A 19,265-nucleotide genomic window follows, 5' to 3' on the forward strand; every position below is an offset into this window, starting at 1 on the left:
AGATACATTTGTTACAGCTCAAATTATCCCCAAAACACCAAACAAAACTTCTTTTGTAAGGTTGAACTCATCACTTTCCTACTGGTGTACTCCAGGTTCTTGGTCCTGATACTACACGTGAAACTCGAACAATTAGAATATGGTGCAAAAATTCATTTATTTACTTTAAAGGTGAAACTCTTTACACGCAAAGCCCGATATCTCAAGCCTTTATTTGCTATAATCGATAATAATGGCTTACAGCTGATTATGAGTGTGTATGTGTGTGTCACTGGGTTGGGGGGTGGGGGGGTCAATGACATTAGTGGGATATGTGGGGTCTTTTCAATCTGTAAAGCACTTTGAGTTACATTGTTTTGTTAGAAAAGCGCTTTATAGCTATAGTTTCATTGACTGACTGATTGATTGATTGATAATTGATTAAAGCAACACATTCAAAATCTCAGACAATTAGAATATTGTGAAAGGGTTAAATTTTCTAGCCTCAAAGTGTCACACTCTAATCAGCTAATCAGAACACCTGCAAAGGGTGCCAGAGCCTTTAGATGGTCTCTCAGTCTAAGTTGGCTTACTGACATAAACAGACTTAGTCCGAATTTGGCCTGTAAGTCCTGGACCTCCTTCATTCTCTTAGCATCTCTTCTCACTTGAATTCATAGTCCCCATGCATCGTGAGGATCTTTCTTGTTTTGAATTCAGTGGTTTCTATATCCTTCTTTGACCAGAGTATCATGTAAGGACCTTCATGACTGCCAGGGCACATGTGTTGATGGGCTTTGTTCTGAACATTCAGCTGGCTCTCAGGGACAAACCTTACTCTTTGGAGGTACTTGGATGTCTGGACGTGTCTGTAACTTTTTTGAGGGATCTTTGTGAATGCAACTTGCCAGCAGGACCTCAAGATATGTGTAACTGTCCCAAACATCTGTAATGTTCCTTACTGGGGGTGTAACGTTACGCCTATAATCTTGTTTCAGTTCGTACGTTGGTTTCAGCATCATACTTTGGTTCAATTTGATACAGCGAGGGAACAAAGTAAAAAAAAAAGTTTTCTTAGTCAGTAAACTGGTGCAGCTTTAAAGCTACAATAGCAAATCAGCAAAACAAGCTAGCTCGAAACATTTTTGCATGTCTTTTAACAATGTTTTATATTTTGTGGAGATGAAAAACAAAAAAAACAAAAAATATATATGTGTGTATATATATATACCGTAAATCCTCTAATACAGGCCCGGGCCTGTATTTGACTCAAGCTCATCAAGCTCCAGGCCTTTATTGGAAGGAGGGCCAGTATTAGAGGCAGGCCTCTATTTCTATTTGAGCAAAATGAACTAATGGTTCGCTGGAGTTTTTGACAATTAAAATTGCGCCCACATTTTCAAAGTTAAACACATTTCTTTTAACAACGGTAGTTTCTGCTTCAACCCTCTCCCCCCTCCCCCTGCGCAGCAGCCGCAAACTCACTGATGTGCCTGCAGCCTCTCGGAGTTCCTGCTGCTCTAAACATTAAAATAATTATTTCATTTTCTGTTCCTCACTTCTGATTACCTTCAATGGTGTCTGTTTGTTGCAACCACAAGGTACAAAAACTAACTTGTTTTTATTTGACTATTTTTCTGTCCTGTCTGTTTATTATCTTCCTGCATCTCCTCTCAATCCTAAAGAAAAACTGTTACCTGGGTTCGTATATATTCACCTCATGAGTTACCTTTGAACTGCAGTTCTAAAAGATCTACCGACCGCAAAAACAGCGGAGCGCTTGCTGTTTGGCGGCCGTATCAGTGATCAGTGCGTCGGAGAACAAGGTGATGCCCGCAGCGCCCCGCTCCACAGCATGCAGCGAAACGCATCAGGCGCAAATAAAAGACAGAAAACATTAGAGGAAATGAACCGACATGAACGATCGCGTGTCAGTACCTACGGGAGCGTGGTTTCACAGACGCGGAAGTGATAGCGTCGGTGAAACGCCGGCTGCTCTAGGAAACCCCCGAGCGTTCGAGCGTCAACGAAGTGACACGGAAATGCCGGGCTTTCCAGAAGTAAGTAAGATAACTTACTATGAGCTGATAGTTCGTTGGATTGAGTGGTAGGTTGGAAACTCTGATCGTGAATCTGAAGAAACGATGACTGAGCTGTAAAGGCGACTTCCGTTTATAGCCGCGGTTTGTGACGTAGGTGCGACGTGGAGGGAATCCCCGCGAGGGGCATGCTGGGAGTCCCTACTTCGCGGATTTTCACCTATCGCGGCCAGGTCTGGAACGCATCTACCGCGATAAACGAGGGATTACTGTAGTTCATACACCCCATACTGCTGCTCTCCAGAGTGTTCTGCAGCATAATCAGCACGTTCTCTTTGAACTTGATAGTGTAATGACCTGGCTGGGGTTGTAAGCCAGGTGCATTCTGGGTATTGTGTTATATGTGTTTCCTATCGTTCTGCTAGTTCCTATGTGCTGATTTGCGTGTTGTGTGAGTGTTATGTAAGCCACAGGGAAGGTGATGTGTGTTCTGTGGAGTGGGTTGAATTAGCATGGTTAACTGACACCGTGACTCTGTGTGGTAGGAGCGTGATAGAGGATCGTGTCTGAAGCGTTACAAAGCTAGAAGAAAAAGCCTAATAAAGGTCTGCGCGAACCCCTACTGCCTCCTGCTGGTTGATTTGGAGACTATAACCCTGCCGCTGGGAGTCTCGTACTTGCATGTTACCACATTCCATCCGGCCACAATAAGAGACCGGCCATTATTTACCTCCGCTGACTCCGACACCGGCCAAAATTGGAGACCCGGCCTTTAATTGAATACCGGCCTGTATTAGAGGATTTACGGTATATATATATATATATATATATATATATAAAACAGAGAGAGATGGGGGGGGGGATATTCTCTCGCAAAATTCTCAGCCAGTAGCTTGGCTTGGTCTAAAACCAACAATTAAACCATCCAGTTGTCAGTCTCATGACTTCCGCTTTAACCTGGGTCCTCCAGTCATTACACGCTTGCACATTAAGCAAAGAAAGAAAGAAAGAAAGAAAGAAAGAAAGAAAGAAAGTAAACAATCTTTTACATAGCGCCTTTCAAGATAAAAATCACAAGGCGCTTCACAAAACAGTTAAAGTATACAAAAGATAACAAAATGATTCAAAAAATATTTTACAATGAGGAAAATGGTGCTAAAAATAATAATATAAGGAATAGGAGAGAGAAAATTATTAGGAAAGAGGGAAATCGGTGGATCACGGGGAAAGGTGGAATAGGTAGAAAGAGCAGAATAAGGAGAGGGTGACGAAGGTCACACCAAAGCTAGAACAGGTGAGTCTTCAGCTTCTTTTTAAATCAGACCACTGATCTGGTTTTTTTAGGGGGGGTTCAGGTCCAGAGTCTGGGGGCCGAGAGAGCAACAGAACCACTGGTGTGTAAGAATATCAGATCATATCAGAGAAGAAGAAGCAGCCCTTGAATTTGGACACAGCTGCTTGTGTTGCTGATTACTGGCTATTATGTGCAAGTTACAGGTTTGGTAGTTCAACCCCTTCAGCTGTGATCACCTTGCATCTGTTGGGTTTCATTCAACAACAAGTTTCCAGTCCGAATTACATTCCAATGTCTGTCCTGTATGTCCTGGTGACTTTTACTATATCTGCTACTGCAGCAGGAAAGAAGTTATCTGTTATTAACAGATAATCGAATTTACACAGGATGAGGATTTTACTTGAAGGATGTACAAATAAGTAGTGGTGAACCAAACCCCAACAAACAAATTGATGTAGAGTAGTGATGCAAAAACACATAGATCTTACTACAGTTCACCTGTTCTTGGGTTGTAGAAGTCGCCCTCATTCACAAAGATTTTATCAAAGATGATGGTTCCAGCTCTATCCATTGGGACAGTAAGGGCAGCGGAAAAGGACAGTTTAGGAATATTAGCATCAACTCCAGGAGGACCTGAGAACATTCAGGAAAACAGAAAACATGTTATATGTGTGTGCAGCATATGCCGACACTGCACTGTTCACTCGTTTTACTCTGTTTTGTATTCATGAGTGTAGCGACATGAATGGCCTCATTTGTGGCCCAAAGGTCACACTTCCCCAGCTAGGTCGAGCTGTACTTTGTCCACAGATTAACCATCACAGGAGACGTACAGTCTGCTAAAACCATCTTTAATCTGACTGCCTTTTATCTGTCTGCTGTTCCTCCGCAAGATGAAGGACACTTCAAGACTTAAAATAATCATTTTTAATAAACTCTTTTTACTGTTTATTACAAGGTTCATAAATAATCATCATAAATAATCATCATGGTTCATTATAAATGTATTTAATTACTGAAATGACTTATTATTCTTTGGTTAATAATAGTTATTATTTATGATAATCAGTAATGTTTAACAGCAACCAGAAGGTCATTTGCACTTGTACACACCATGCAGAGGGGACAGACCAGGGTAAAGGTAACTTGCTCTCACATGTCTTTGCTCCATAACAACAAGCTTTCTGTCTCAGAGAGGGCGTGTCCTGAGGTTTTAATAAAACCAAAAACTCCTCAGCTCAAGACCAGTTCTTGAACAAACCAGATACTCTCCGTGGCGACGAGAGTCGTCCTGAGGATAAGGGCCGGCCGCCCTGAAACCTCCACCTAAGCTGTTCTGTCACGCCGATAGAATCGCTCCGAATAAACGCCACCTGTAACCAGCTGGCGCAAAACTCCTTCAGAGTTATTGATTGTTTTGAGACGCAACTAGTTTCATCAGTCGTTGTGACCCGGAGACATCTCAGGACCGATCTGGTTGCACCAAGGTCTCTCTACCAACCTCGTGCTTGGGGGTTCATCATCTCCACCTGACATCTCTGATCCACAGAGGGTCTCCTGACTGGGTGAGGTCGACACTTCCGACAGATGGCGTCTGTATGCTGTTCTCTCTAAGAAACAACTTAGTTAGCTGAAAAACAACTTTTCCACCCAGAACGCGTTTCTCTCTCTGAAAGAAATCTTCTGAGATTCCATCCACGCAGCCAAACACACGCATTCCATTTTAGCTTCCATTCAGACCCTGGGCTGCTTTTAATACCAAGTTTTAATATCAAAGCTGTTACAAATTGTCATTTATAAATTGTCATTTTTAAATTGTCATCTTTAAATTGTTAGTAATAAATTCTTAACTTTTTAAACCTGACTCTTCTTTGAAATGAAACACAGAATGGTGTATATTTGGTTATTGAACAAGCAAAGATTCCATTAAGTCTTCTGGTTGATAAATAAACTTTTGCTATTAATTAAATTTCTTAAATTAAATATTAATCTTTGGATTAAATAAATATAGACCAAGACAGTTGGTGTATGAACTTCTATCGATATAAACATCCTGGATGTTTATTTACTGTATATGAAATAAGCTTCATTTGCTAACTTGTTTGATCTTCCTCAGAATCTAACAAAGCTGATAGCAAACAGCATTAATTCTAGTATGTAGATTATCTACGCTACATGAGTATACATTCGTCTGACTGCCCTGCTTGTTGACTGGCTATTTAATCTGAAAGCTATTTATTCATACTTCCATCTGGAATGATAAACACAACAGCAACATTTCAGGCTAACTGTGTAGATGCACCTGTATCTATCTGCACATGGTTTGACACTCAAGCTGTGGAAGAGAGGAGCTTCTATCATGAGGAACACAGTTGGAAATCACCAAGCAGGACTGAGTGAGCATGGTAGGGTGAACCTTGTCACCAGACCAGGAACCTGAATCATGGCAACACACTTAAGCAGCCTGAATGTTATTACTTGACAAAATTTATCAACCCAAACCAAAAATGAGTGGGAGAATTTGAAAAACCAAAGAACATGACATCTATGTGGTCCTTCAGTTTGATCATCTAGGGTTTAACAAGGCTGCTGGGATCTGTAGGTTTTATCAGTGCTTCTGAGTTTTTTCTGTTTGGAAACGGTAATGTGTTTTTAAGTGGGCTGACCAAGAAGAGTCATGTCCAGGAAGACCAGAAACAGACCAGTTCCCTCCCGGCTTTGTTTTTCTACGGTTTACTCTCTTTAGTAGACCTCTGGTGAGATGATAATAAGTTCTGAACCCTGTCATGATACTAACCAATGAAGGAAAAAGGTTTTGCACAGCTTGATTTCAATCACATGCTGTAGTGTTTTCTCAGGTTTTAAGTACTCTCCAAATGTTTGAATGCTACAGAAGATGACTTCCCAACCTGGATGACCACGGAGACCAACTTCTCCTTGTCGACCAGGGGGTCCTGGAGGTCCTGGGGGGCCCTGGGCACCCCTAAGTCCTGGCAGCCCATTTAAGCCTTTTTCTCCTGGAGGACCTGGCAGGCCTGTGGGAAAAGTCAGACATGAACTTATTACTCCCTGATACTCATCATTTAGCTTCATCATTGTGGACCAGCTCAGTGGCCTAGTGGTATGAGTCTCCGCCCTGAAACTGGGAGATAGTGATGGACTGGGGGTTAAACTTCACCCACATTGTCTGCAGGTGGTGGTCGGAAGGTCCGGTGGTACCAGTCCTCGCCTCTGTGCTCCAGGGCAGCTCTGGCTACATTGTAGCTCATCACCACCAGGATGTGAATGGGTGAATGATTGATTGTGTTGCAAAGAACCTTGGGGGGTTCCAGGACTTTAGAAGGTGCTATATCAAATACAGGCCTTTTACCAAAAGCTGTCAGAACCAGAATCCTGGCTGAATCATGAATTCTGACATGTAGAAAAGAATAATTTCCTCTCAGATTTTAAAAATATGAAATAAGAGTAAATAAGGCAGAGCTGTAAGGCTAGAGAACTGGCTCCAGTGTTGTGCCTGAGCAATAGCAGGAATAGTCAGGAAACTTGAAACCTTTAGTCTGAATACGGGTAAACCTGAAGGATTTAAAACATCCTGGTGTTCCACTATCCAATGTTTTGTAGATAATATTGTGTGTGCATAAACCAAAAATTAGTTATGCAAAATATAAAAACCTGCAGGAGTTGTGCAATACGAGAAAAAAAACTGATCAAAAACATTTCTATCCCCATGATGATGCATACAGATAAAATGCTTTTGCTGTCAGTTCTGATGCTTTCTTGGTGATAGATGGAGAATCGCTGGATTTAGCAAGAACAGGACTGAGTCACAGTAATACAGTTAGATGCAGTGTAAGTGTAGAAAACTTAGAAAACAGATGATCTCACTGGTTCGCTGAGACAAATTCTGCAAGTCTCTAAGAACATGGCTTAGGCTCGAGTTAAGGTTCTTCATCCTGCTGTAAACATCTTCCTGGTTCTTCTGGATGAAGTCCAGGCTTCCTCCATGTTGGATGACTGACTCATTCAGACTAGAGACAAAAGTCCACAAAGCCAACACATGTTGATCTAGCCCTGAACACAGAACAAACAAACAGTTAAGAGAAAGTAGCAAACAGAAAACATCATGAGATAAGTGGACCACTAACTTGCACCCATCCCCCCTCTCTACTGTCCACTCCTTGTTCCCTACTCTCCATGACTGATGTCAATGTTGTTGTTGTTATTGTTGTTGTTAGCCTCAAGAGCAATATGCCGATTATCACTTGTAAGTCGCTTTGGACAAAAGCGTCTGCTAAATACACAAACATAAACTTAGTAATATGCCAGAGGACTCCAAAGCTCTCTACAGTATAGTCCAGATTCATTTGATTACCTCCTGACTGAGGTGGAGTTTCTCCCAGACAACAATTAAAACCACCACAGGGTGGTTTGTGATGCAGAACCACCCATGATGCAGAACCACACTGCAAATTTGAGCTGTAAAAAACGTATCTGTTAGCCTCTACTAAGATCTTATGAGACAGCTGCAGGTCTGCAGGAGTTTTGATACATTTTTGATGTCAGCGCTCAGCCTTACTGCTCAGTGGATCCATTCAAAGTCTGAGATGTAGCAGGTGTCAAGCAGGTGAGACACAAGATGTCAAAAGCTTCAGTTTCATCAAAATCTTCTGGAGTTCCAAACCGAAGTTAGTTCTTCATTAATGAAACCTACTCAGAAGCTACGACGCAAGCTTACTCAGGCACCACCCTCTGGTCCCATCTTCAGGACCATGTTCAATATTTAGTACCAACAGACAGTCAAACTTAAATTTAATATTAATGTAACGTGATGAAGGAGCTATTGCTCAAGGTTATTTATCCTCTAACCGCTGTTCCCTTTGACACAGCGCCAGAGTGCATGAAACAGCCTCAAGGTCATGCATTTGCTTCTAAACTGTTTACTTTCCAGCAATGAAGACAGAAGATGAAGACTCTTTTCTTTTATCAAAATCAAAGAACTCTATTATCAATAAAGCTAATCAAAACAACTATTAGTCAGTAAAACAATGTGACCGATCTGTGAAATCACAATATTATGATTAATATGTTTTTAATAAGTAAATGACTTATTTTAGTCACTAGATACACTGACACACTAAGGTAAACAATCACATGACACATTGCTGTTGCTGATCCAGTCAGAACCTTCCTAGCCTGAAGCGTGGCAGAGTCTCTGTGGTGTTTATTAAATCTGTCAGCTTTGATTCGTCCAGAATCAAAAACATCCAGATTAATAAAACAGTTCCAACGTCATTTTAAGTTCAGTGTTCAAGATCTCTTCTCAAGATCCCTTGGAGTTCACCGCATGTTAAGTGAAGTATGGACAGGCCATCTATACTTCTCTTTCTAAGATGGGAACCATTCAAGCTGGGAAAAATCTGTCGTTGTTACCAACCAAACAACGATACCTTTCAGAATAAAAGCTGAACTCGCTGACCCAAGGAGGGCCTTTTTTTGATGCTGTGAACCACCTGTCGCTTTTTACCTGGAGACAATCCAAGGACTAGTCTGTCGTGCTGTGATGCTGTACCATTGGCTCCAGTACCGAAAGGAGGGTCCGTGGACCTGGCATCCGGATCTGTACGGAGGTCTCACTGAGGATATGTGGATGCGACACAATGGCGTCTCATGTGTTTATGACTACGGGTCTCAAACTCTGATCAGTTAGGAGCAAAACATCATCCCCCACTCAGACTTTGCTTCTCCGGATGCGAGGGTTCTGAATTTGACATCATTCACACACCATTCACCTCACACTTCATATTCCAACAGAACATCCTTCATTAGAGTTAGTCTTGTTGCAAAGTGTTATTTTAAAGTCCCTGTAATAAAAAGATCCAATCTTCTGATTTAAATAACCCAGTGTCCATAAGATGGAATTCATACTAGATATGAATTTTTAATGTCTTGTGGTCCTTAATAAAATGTAATTAAAATCTATCATTACATTAAACTAATTATAAGATAAAACAAAAATCTAATTTTTATTGTTTCTTCAACTTCTTCAGTTTATACACATCTCTTAAAAACAGTTGTTTTGGCAGATTCTGTGCTAATTTCTAAGTATTCACAAAAGTATAATTTCTAATAAATATAATTTTGCATATTTTAGGGATTGTTTTTCTTCTCTTTCTTTCTGAACTGATTTGTTTGTTAAAGTGACAAATCGTGCATTTTCCCTGGCGATAGGGGGCGGTACATACCTAAATCATTGCAAGCAAGCTGTATTTTTGTGTTCCAGCAAGACCTTATCAATGGATGGCCATTAGGGAAAAAAATCCCTGGGAGTACAACCTTCCAGCTAAATGGCAAGCACATCAGACTCCCTTTCATCACTGGCTACAGGTGAAGAGGTAAATGTGTAAAACAATGTTTATGAATAACGAAAGTTTTGTAACTGCTTGTTACAAATCAGTAAATGCATTTTGTTCTCACAGGCTCCCGTAGAAAGAAACATGGCGTCTAATATGGCGTTGTCCAGAGACCCGCTCCTATGTACTTTAGACCAGATTTTTATGGTTATATTTTACAAAACTGTCAATATTTTTCAACAACTGGGCCTCATTTAATTATTTTTAGCAACATTTCGATAGATACTTCCAGAAATTTATGGAAAAAACTACACATCGTCACTTTAAAGTGACAATGGGTGTTTCTCAATGCCAAGGAACCTTGCCTTGATGTCTTGGCCCCACCCCAGTTGCCTAGGAGATATGTCATCGGGAGCCGCCAAGACGTGTTCCAATGTTCATGTTCTACCAAGGCATGTGTTCTTTGTTTGTTAGCCGTTTAGCTAGCTGAGCAAGGATACACGGGAGGTGTCTTGTAGCCTAGCCTTGGTAAAAAATTACCCAGAATACACGGCGGAATTTTCAAAAGGACTTCGGATCAGAAGCCGGCAGCTACTTCGGGGTCAATTTTCAAGTTTAAAAGTAAGTCAACTAATTAAAAATGTTTTTTTTTAGATCCAAACAAGTTATCTATGGTTGGTTAGATTCTTAGTAGTTGCAGCTTCAGTGGCTAGCAGGTAGTAACTCGCTTATATATTTAATTTAATAAACATATACACAATTTTAAAAGTAAAAGGCTCGTTATATATTTATAGTGAAACTAATACGTATAAAACATAACATTGTCTCCCGTGTCACGTGACGTTACGTGACCACCGTGGAAGCCGCGGTCACGTGATGCAGGTCTGTTGTTCTATTTAACCGTTTTGTTAGACCAAGGAAGGACAGTGTCCGCGTAAGTAAGGCGCCTGGCCTCGTAAGACGTCGCCTCGCAAGGCCAGGTGCCTTGACATTGAGAAACACCCCCTGTCTTGTGAGGCCAGGTGCCTTGCTTACGAGGACACTGTCCTTCCTTGGTCGAAGAAAACATTAAATGGAACAGACCTGCATCACGTGACCGCGGCTTCCACGGTGGTCACGTAACGTCACGTGACACGGGAGACAACGTTATGTTTTATAAGTATTAGTTTCAGTATAAATCATGTTGCATCACGTTATATTTTATACGTATAGGTTTCAATATAAATATATAATGAGCCTTTTACTTTTTAAATTGTGTATTGGTTAAATTAAATATCTGAGTGAGTTACTACCTGCTAGCCACTGAAGCTGCAAATACTAAGCAGCTAAACAACCATAGCGAACTGCTTTGGATCTAAAAAACACATTTCAGGCATCAGCCCTATAGCTGCAATTAGTTGACTTACATTTAAAGTTGAAATTCTTTTTGTTTTGATTCCTTTTTTGGTTTAAATTCAAGTTGTTAATATTGTTGTTTTGTTTGAAAAGAAAAATTTTATGTTAATGCTATAAACCAAAATAAAGACCGAAAGAAAGAAAGAAATTTGCATAAGAAGTAGCCGCCGGCTTCTGATCCGCCATCCTTTTGAAAATACCGCGCTGTATTCTGGGAAATTTTTGACCGAGGCCAGGCTACAAGACACCTCCCATGTATCCTTGCTCAGCTAGCTAAACGGCTAACAAATGGATAACAGATGCCTCGGTGGAACATGAACAGTGGAACACGCCACAACTGCTATGAAAAAAGTATAAGAAAAAAAGGTCATTATCTTATTTCTTCCTTTAGAGCTAAATTAATGCCCTCTCTCTGCCCCGGTCTGTGCTAATTTCTAAGTATTCAAAAAAGTATTCTGCTTTGCTGAGGTGTTTTAGGTCAGGTGGAGCCAGGACCTAGACCACTTACTTGTAACACATACCAAAATGAATGCAATAGCTCCAAGTATTAGGGTGACAGTGAAGGCTCAGGGGTTAGGAGATGGCCCTGTAACCTGTGGGCTTGAACACAAGCTCTGCCTGTGTTGGGTAGGACATTTCACCCTGCTGGTGGGGGGTAAGAGACACCAGTGAATTCTGCCAGTCTGCCCAGAGCTGCTGTGGCTACGATGTAGCTCATCGCCATCAGTGTTTGAATGTGTGTGTTAATGATTGTACAGTAAAGAGCTTTGGAGTCCACGACTTAGAAAGGAGCTATTCAAATGTGCGTTGGATGTACCATGCAAACTCTGAGTGAGAGTAGAACATTTACACTCGCTGCTTTACTTATATATTTTATGGTTAGGGTTAGAAATGCAATATTAATTAAATCAAAATAATCCAGACCATCCTTGATCTTGTAGATGGTGCCCGAAACACCATCTAGTCTTCCACACACTCCCTCCAACTTGGAAAATCTCTTCTCCAGCCCATCTCCGGACCTTTTGCAATCTCCCAACTCCAGCAGCAGCATGCTCTCGAATCGACGGACATCCTGATTCATCTTATCCAGACTGTTCCGACTCTCCACGATATGCTCTGTCACCTCCTGCTGAATTTTGTCCAGCTCAGAAATGATTTTGTCCTTGGTGTTTCCTGCAAGGGATGAGAGGGTGAAGGAAGTTAAGGAAAGAGTTTTTTTAAGGATGAAGATGAATGCATTTACTGAATCCAGCTCACCAAGGTCAGTTATCACACTTCCATGCTTCTGCACTGTGTGTTCGAGGCCCTTCAGGGTGTCGTTGATGGAGCTGAAGGTGAGGATGACCTCAGATATTTCACCTTGTAGTGTCTTCAGCTGGTTATTGTTTAAGGATCCTTCAATCACACTGTGTCCATCTAACGGTTTCTCTGCATCCAACTGGGTACCGTGCCCACCGACACCCCCAGAACCACCTTTTGGGATGTGAAGAACATCTTGTTTAAAGAACATTCGTGCATCATCACACAAAATGTCATAAAGTATTACCAAAGTCACAAACTTTGAGTTTTATTTGTTATTTTAATATTTGTTGCTTGAGTCGGTGTCCGTAGACACTCTGTGCAATCAAGGGCAGCGCACAGCCGCGTTATGGGACACCAAGCCCCCACAATGCGGCTCAAAAATTGAGGCCAACCCAGAAGTACCAAAAATTGCAGTTCCACCCACATCCGCTGGGGGCTGGTGTCAGAAGCGAGCAAATCCTCATTGACTCCCATGTTAAAAATACCAATTTCACAGCAGAAATAAACATGTTTACAGCCTGGTACCAAAACATGTTTTTGGTTTAAATTATCTAGTTTACATTCATGACAACTCTGAGGGGGTGATTTTTTTTCTCACTCTTCTGTTTAAGTGTATTAAAAGCCTAAAATTCTGTATAATTAATGAGCATCAGACCCACGTGACCACAGAGCTAGCTCCATGGAAAGGCCTCAGTAGAGCCTCGGTGTGGCTTGGAAACTGTTCCGGGATTTTGAGTCTCTGTGTCTGTGTATTCTTGTTTGGATATTTTTTGTGCAATTGTTGGACAAAATGACTTGCTGTGGCATTAATTGCACTAATAGAACGCCCAAGGAGTCTCCACTTCATTTTTTTGGGTAAGTAAAATTATATTTATGTATTTTAGGTCACTGCCGAGCTGAGCTTAGATTTTAACATGTACTGTTTAACCCATGAAATTTAAATGTAATAGGGTAAAACCCAGTGCATTTAACATAATGCTGCACTTTAGAAAATGGGTTGAAATATAAGATGTTGGTGGAGCTGGGTTCCCACTATCGGCTTGTGGAGCTCTTCTCCCCTTCCCGCAGCTCGGCGCATCTCTGTCTGCTGCGCGGGCTGACGGCTTTCAGCAGCTTTCGGGAGACCTCTGTGTTCCACCCAGTTTTACCCAGCGGTCAGCCCGGCGTATCTCTGACTCAGAAGCTCTGGTGTTGTGCACAAACTCCGGCTGTAGCTAGGTTGCTACCTCCGTTAGCTTAGCTCCCACCTCCGCATTAGCTTTGGGTTAGCTTCAGGTTAGCTTGTAGCTAGTTCGACCGGGTGTCGTCAGTTGATCCCAGCCTTACAGCCCCACCCTCAGCTCCACCTCTCTTCCCTTTTGTGGAATTGTCTGGGCTTGACGGAACCTGTGACACGGTCAAAATGGCGGTGGTGGCCACCTCCCATTTGCCCTCAAAAACGTGTTATTGGAGTCTATGGAAACCCATTGTCCAATATTTATATGTCGATGTGGGACACAGAGGGGCGTCACACCAACTGCTGTATCAGTTTGACACAGTAATGTTTTTATGAGGAAACAAAACGTATACAGAGTTTATTTCAGAAACACGGTGAAAGAAATCAAACTATTTTATGATTAATTGCAATAGTGTGAAGGTTTTCATTAGGGGTTCGACAGATGCTTGGAGGGGGACTTTTGGCAGGGTACTCGTTTACTTTGGGAAATATTTGGAACTAGATGTGACTTCGGTTTTGCACCGAGAATTTTTTAACCATGTCTCCGTATGGTTTACGGGTACACAGGCTTGTCTGTTATTTTTGCATTGCCTGTATCATTTAAGCAGGTTCTGCTCCCTGCTGCGCATGACTTTGTCATGATGAGTGATTGTTGAGTATGTATCATTTGGATGAGCTCATAATTTTAGCCTTCTGGGATATTGTTGCAGGTTAAGTCAAGCATCTCCTGGTGCTTCCTGCTCATCTTCAGGGATTAGTCATACGGAGTTGTGCTGGAGTGAACGCCATTGGAAAGGATCCGGTTATTTCCGGTCTCCACCTGTTTGTTCTGGCTTGTGGGGAGATTTATCTTAAGCAGCTTATTTGTGTTGTGAGTCCAGTGAATGTTGTCATGTTCTGTGTTTAAAACCAATCTGGGGAGGGCTGACATTTTCCCAGGTGTTGGCTGATGTGACGGTTGACTATGTTCCTGAGTTGTTGGCTTCTGGGCTCCCAACTGAAATGAGCTCATTTGAACTCTGACTTAGAAGATAATGAAAGATCAGGTCATTACAATTCTGAGGACAGAGGATTAAAAGAAGGTTTATTTGATAGTTCTGACCTGTGAACGTGTCAGGGCTGCTCTTACATTGGTTGGTGCACCTCTGGACATCTTTATGAAGCAGACGGACCTTGTCTTGCAGGGGCAAGCAGATGCTGGAGCAGCCATCTTCTTCTGAGTCCAGTCTGGTCTGCAGGCTGTTGAGCTGGCTTTGAATTTTCTCCAGAATCTCCTGGCCTATGGACCGGTTCTTCAGCCTCTGTAGCTCCTCCTCCACTTTTCCACAGAGATCACAACTGTGTCCTATTTGCTCCACCTCCATCACGATTCTGCTGAAGTGTTCTCCGTGATCGCCAGTTAGAGACTTGATCTGGTGGACATCTTGGCTCAGGTCCAAAACCTGTGAGTTTATTTGCATGTCATCATGTTTCACTTTTTATGACATATGAGCATCTCTGTTTTCTGATCATGTAAAATCTGTTATAATTAAATCTAGTTAAGGAAAACAGGAAAGAAGTATGTTGAACATCGTAGTCAGGTTCATATCTAATATTACATTTAAATTAGTTTGTGTGTGTCTGTGTGTGTGTTAGGGTTTCAGTGTGTGTGCATGCCTGAGTGTGTCTGTGTGTGTTTGAGCATGTGTGTGTGTGTGTGTGTGTTTGTGTTGCATCATGCTGCTTTTATACACCTCCAGAACATGAGCCCTGTGAGTTTGTATCAACAGGTCTGAATCTCACCTTATCCTGCAGAGAGTCTCCTGACACCGACAGGTCTTTGAGTTTAGTGTTGAAATGTTGAATCTGATCCTCGTTGGCAATTACTCTCCACTCCAAAGATTTCTCCGTTGTTTTATCTTCTCCACCCATCCCAGGTACGTTTCCTCCTGGACCTTTCCCTCCTGCTGCTCCTTCTTTGTGTCGACCACCTTCTGTTATTCCACCATCTCCTCTGTCGTCTCCAGGTTTACTCCCACCTCCTTCCAACCCTTTTAAACCACACTCCTCAAACGTTTGGTTTATTGCAGAAGTGATGTTCTCCAGTCCACTCAGTCTTTTGCCCTGGTTGTCCAGCTTGGTCTTTATCAGCTCGATTTCCAGCTCAACATCTGAAATTCTGAAAGTTTGGTCATCAAACCGGTCCAAGACCACAGTTCTCACATTCTGCACTTCTTTATGGACTAAGTCCGTTAGTGTGTTTTCAAGGTATGAGCAGCTCTTCTCTGTTCGTGTTAGACTACTGTTGACTCTGAACTCCATGTCCTTGAGCAGATTATTCAGGATGCTTTCTATCTCCACGTTATCTCCTCCCTGTCTGCTGACGTCACCTCCACCCAAACCTCCGCTCAATCCATTGTTGTCCCTGCCACCTGTTCCACTGGGGTTCGTATCCAGGCGGTTCACCAAAACATCAAACTTCTCTGAGAAAGAGCTGATCTTGTTGTCGGAGTCACTGATGCGATTTTCAAGGTCATTGATGACGTCACAGCATCCCTGGGATGGCTCCAGTTCCTGTCGTAGCCTGTCTAGGCCCTGCTGATACTGAACTTTCATGTTATTCATTTGCTTTTCCAGAGCTTGAATCCTGTCCCGATTCTCTTGCTGTTGTTGCTGCAGGTCCTTCACACCAGCCTGAAAATAAAAAGAGCACTCGACTTATCTTTATGCTCTTTCGCGTTGAAGTTAAGTGCAGGTTAAAATTCAACTTAAGGGAGCAGATTATTATAAATAATGTGTTATTTCAGGACACATTTATTCCCATCAGGCTGTAATTTCACTGTGACGTTTTCCGCTGAATTTAGAGTCTGACTGCTGGAATCTTGGTGTCTCCACAAACGGACATCATTCAGAAATCAGGGACGTATGAAAGGACGTGGAGCCGCTCTCAAATGGACTCATGGCCATTTGCTCTTTTTCTGTAAATCAATACCTGTGGTGGGAATTTAATGTTTTAATTACAATTAATTAATTAGAAAAAAATAACACGTTAAAAATGACCGCTTGAGCCCGAGTGTCCCCCAATTAGGGGAAGAAAATGTTAAATTTATGTCCTATGAAATTCATCAAGCTGCACTTCTGAAGAAACTGCAGAGCCTGGGCTAAAAACCATATAAACGTTTTTAATGTGTTCCAAACTTTAATTAATCACGACAAATTGATCTTTATGAAGAAAAAGAAAGTAAGAAAATATCAACCTTTTTACTGTTATGTTTTCTAGTTGGTGGAAAGCAGGCAGGTAGTAACTTTATCCTATGAACTTTAGTACAGCAGGAGGGACTAACATACACGCAGCACTCATCTCGTAACCTTCAGCAGAACTTCCCCTGAACTCCACACTACACCTCTATATATATTACAAATGCTCTGCTGCCACCTAGTGTTCAGTTCAGTACACTACTTTTACGATGTTCCATTTTCATTTACACTTCATCAGTAACACAAATTGTCATGAGGCGGTGGTGAGGACCCAAGATGCAGCACCCAGGATGACACGAGGCAAGGATGATGATAAAGTAAAAGTTCTTTATTTTTAGGTGAGCCAAAAACAGAGTATATCCAAGCTGGAAGCCAAAAATCCAAAATCCAAAAACCAGATAAATATATATGGGGATCAAAAAACTGGCATAAACACGAAACTGACAGAATAGAACACACACACACACACACACACACACACACACACACACACACACACACACACACACACACACACACACACACACACACACACAACAACTCTGACACCTATAAACAGAACTGGGAAATGACCAAGCAAACACACACACACAGAGCAGGGGACTGAGAGGCTGGGGGCTACAAGGACACAGAAAATGAAGACCTGGAAGGGCTGGGGAGGAATGAGATGAAACGGAACCTGGGAGGAATAATTGTACCGGTAACACATAAGACACAAAGACTGAGACGAGGACAAGGACACATGAGGGCGCTATGAGACGCAAAAGGGAATCTAGAGAGGGATGGAGGCCACCAGGAGGTACAAGAAAGGAAGGGGCCGACGCAGACCAAGACACAAATACTAATATTGACACATGCCATCAAATCCCACATTGGTTACCTTTATAATGAGACCAAAGTAATCAAATAGACCTTGTTGTTACAAAAATAAACTCATTAAAAAGTGGGTATGTCATCTGTGCTTCACTAACATTGTTTGTAATAAAGAAATAACTGCTTCAGGGTTAATTGGCTTGAATAATTAAAATGCATTTAATCAATACTAATTAATTACAAAGCTTGTGATTAAATCAGAGTCCCACCCCTAGTTAACAGTATAGTTGAATTAATGTCAATATGTTATCCAAATTGGTTTTGCAGGTGAGAAATGCCACGTTTTGGAAACCCTTTTTTGCCCATTTATGTTGATAAGGAGCCACGTGTAAGTTTAGCCCGTTTGTTTCCTGTACAGAAATGTTGTTTGTTATTTGGGCTTTAGCTTGGTCTAGGTTTTAACTTTAAATTGTAATTTAACAAGCAGATCTTGAGGTAAATTACTGGATTTACTGGACACAACAAGTAAACTCATATTTGTGATATTTCTCTGTGACATTTTGGGACTTCGGGTGAACGAAGCTGTTAACATTGTCATGTGAAATCTACAAATTGCTTTCAGACCATTACAGATAGGAGTCCTGGTACCTCACAGGATGAGCAGGACAGCGAGACTCTCCTCTCCAACTCTTTCAAGATCTCCTCCTTCAGTAAGTTCAGCGTGTCTCTACCACGTTCTCCTCCAGATACACCTCCGTCCAGCTCATTGCCTTTCCCATTCACCAGGTGGTTGTTGATGCTGACCAGTGTTTTATCATGAGCCTGTTGGAAGGCACAGCCATCGGCTACAGTGTAAGCAGAGATGACTTTTACATATAAATACAGCTTTGTTTGTTTATCAGGGTTAAAGAGGCACCTGTAGAAAAGCACTGATGAAGATTCTTAGCAATAGCACTTTACAGGTCAGATGAACCAGCAACCTTCAGACCGGACCTACAGTTTTAGTTTAATGTTTAGCTTTCGTTAAAAAGCAAAGACATTAATGGAAACTAGACATGTTCAGCATCAGCTTTTTAACTGATATCTGATACACAATAAACCGATACAGTCTCACTTTTAATTGTAGATACAAACGCAGCAATAGATAGGACTTGGAAAACCTTAACCTTTGCATGAACCTTCTCCAAACTTTAACCTTTTTACGTTTTCCATCCATCCATCCATCCATTTTCATCCGCTTATCCGGAGTCGGGTCTCTGGGGCAGTAGCCTAAGTCGAGAGGCCCAGACTTCCCTCTCCCCAGCCACTTGGGCCAGCTCCTCAGGGGGAATCCCAAGGCGTTCCCTGGCCAGGTGAGAGACATAGTCCCTCCACCGTGTCCTGGGTCTACCTTTAAGCCTCCTCCCGGTTGGACGTGCCCAGAAAACCTCACCAGGGAGGCGTCCAGGAGGCATCCTGACCAGATGCCCGAGCCACCTCAACTGGCTCCTCTCGATGTGGAGGTGCAGCAGGTCTACTCCGAGCCCCTCCCAGATGACTGAGCTTCTCACCCTATCTCTAAGGGAGAGCCCAGCCACTCTGCGGAGAAAACTCATTTTGGCCGCTTGAATCCGCGATCTCGTTCTTTCGGTCACTACCCA

At 42.1% G+C, this 19,265-nt stretch overlaps 2 protein-coding genes across 3 annotated transcripts in view; one reads left to right on the forward strand and one right to left on the reverse strand.

Moving 5' to 3' along the window:
• Window positions 1-19,265, forward strand: part of stmn4l (stathmin-like 4, like) — a 100,069-nt gene that overhangs the window by 28,512 nt on the left and 52,292 nt on the right. The gene's annotated exons all lie outside the window — the stretch shown is intronic.
• Window positions 1-19,265, reverse strand: part of emilin1b (elastin microfibril interfacer 1b) — a 29,239-nt gene that overhangs the window by 2,757 nt on the left and 7,217 nt on the right. The window contains exons 5-12 of one of the 2 annotated variants that reach the window (XM_070555067.1): window positions 18,274-18,447; window positions 15,358-16,248; window positions 14,705-15,017; window positions 12,315-12,530; window positions 11,982-12,230; window positions 7,198-7,383; window positions 6,222-6,347; window positions 3,811-3,945 (exon numbers count right to left, since the gene is read on the reverse strand). In XM_070555067.1, coding sequence (XP_070411168.1) covers window positions 3,811-3,945; window positions 6,222-6,347; window positions 7,198-7,383; window positions 11,982-12,230; window positions 12,315-12,530; window positions 14,705-15,017; window positions 15,358-16,248; window positions 18,274-18,447 — 2,290 coding nt within the window. Of the gene's footprint in view, window positions 1-3,810; window positions 3,946-6,221; window positions 6,348-7,197; window positions 7,384-11,981; window positions 12,231-12,314; window positions 12,531-14,677; window positions 15,018-15,357; window positions 16,249-18,273; window positions 18,448-19,265 lie in introns of both variants that reach the window. The other variant, XM_070555066.1, reaches the window with a different exon arrangement.

The sequence above is a fragment of the Nothobranchius furzeri genome, chromosome 9, assembly GCF_043380555.1.
Source record: "Nothobranchius furzeri strain GRZ-AD chromosome 9, NfurGRZ-RIMD1, whole genome shotgun sequence".
Taxonomy (NCBI): domain Eukaryota; kingdom Metazoa; phylum Chordata; class Actinopteri; order Cyprinodontiformes; family Nothobranchiidae; genus Nothobranchius; species Nothobranchius furzeri.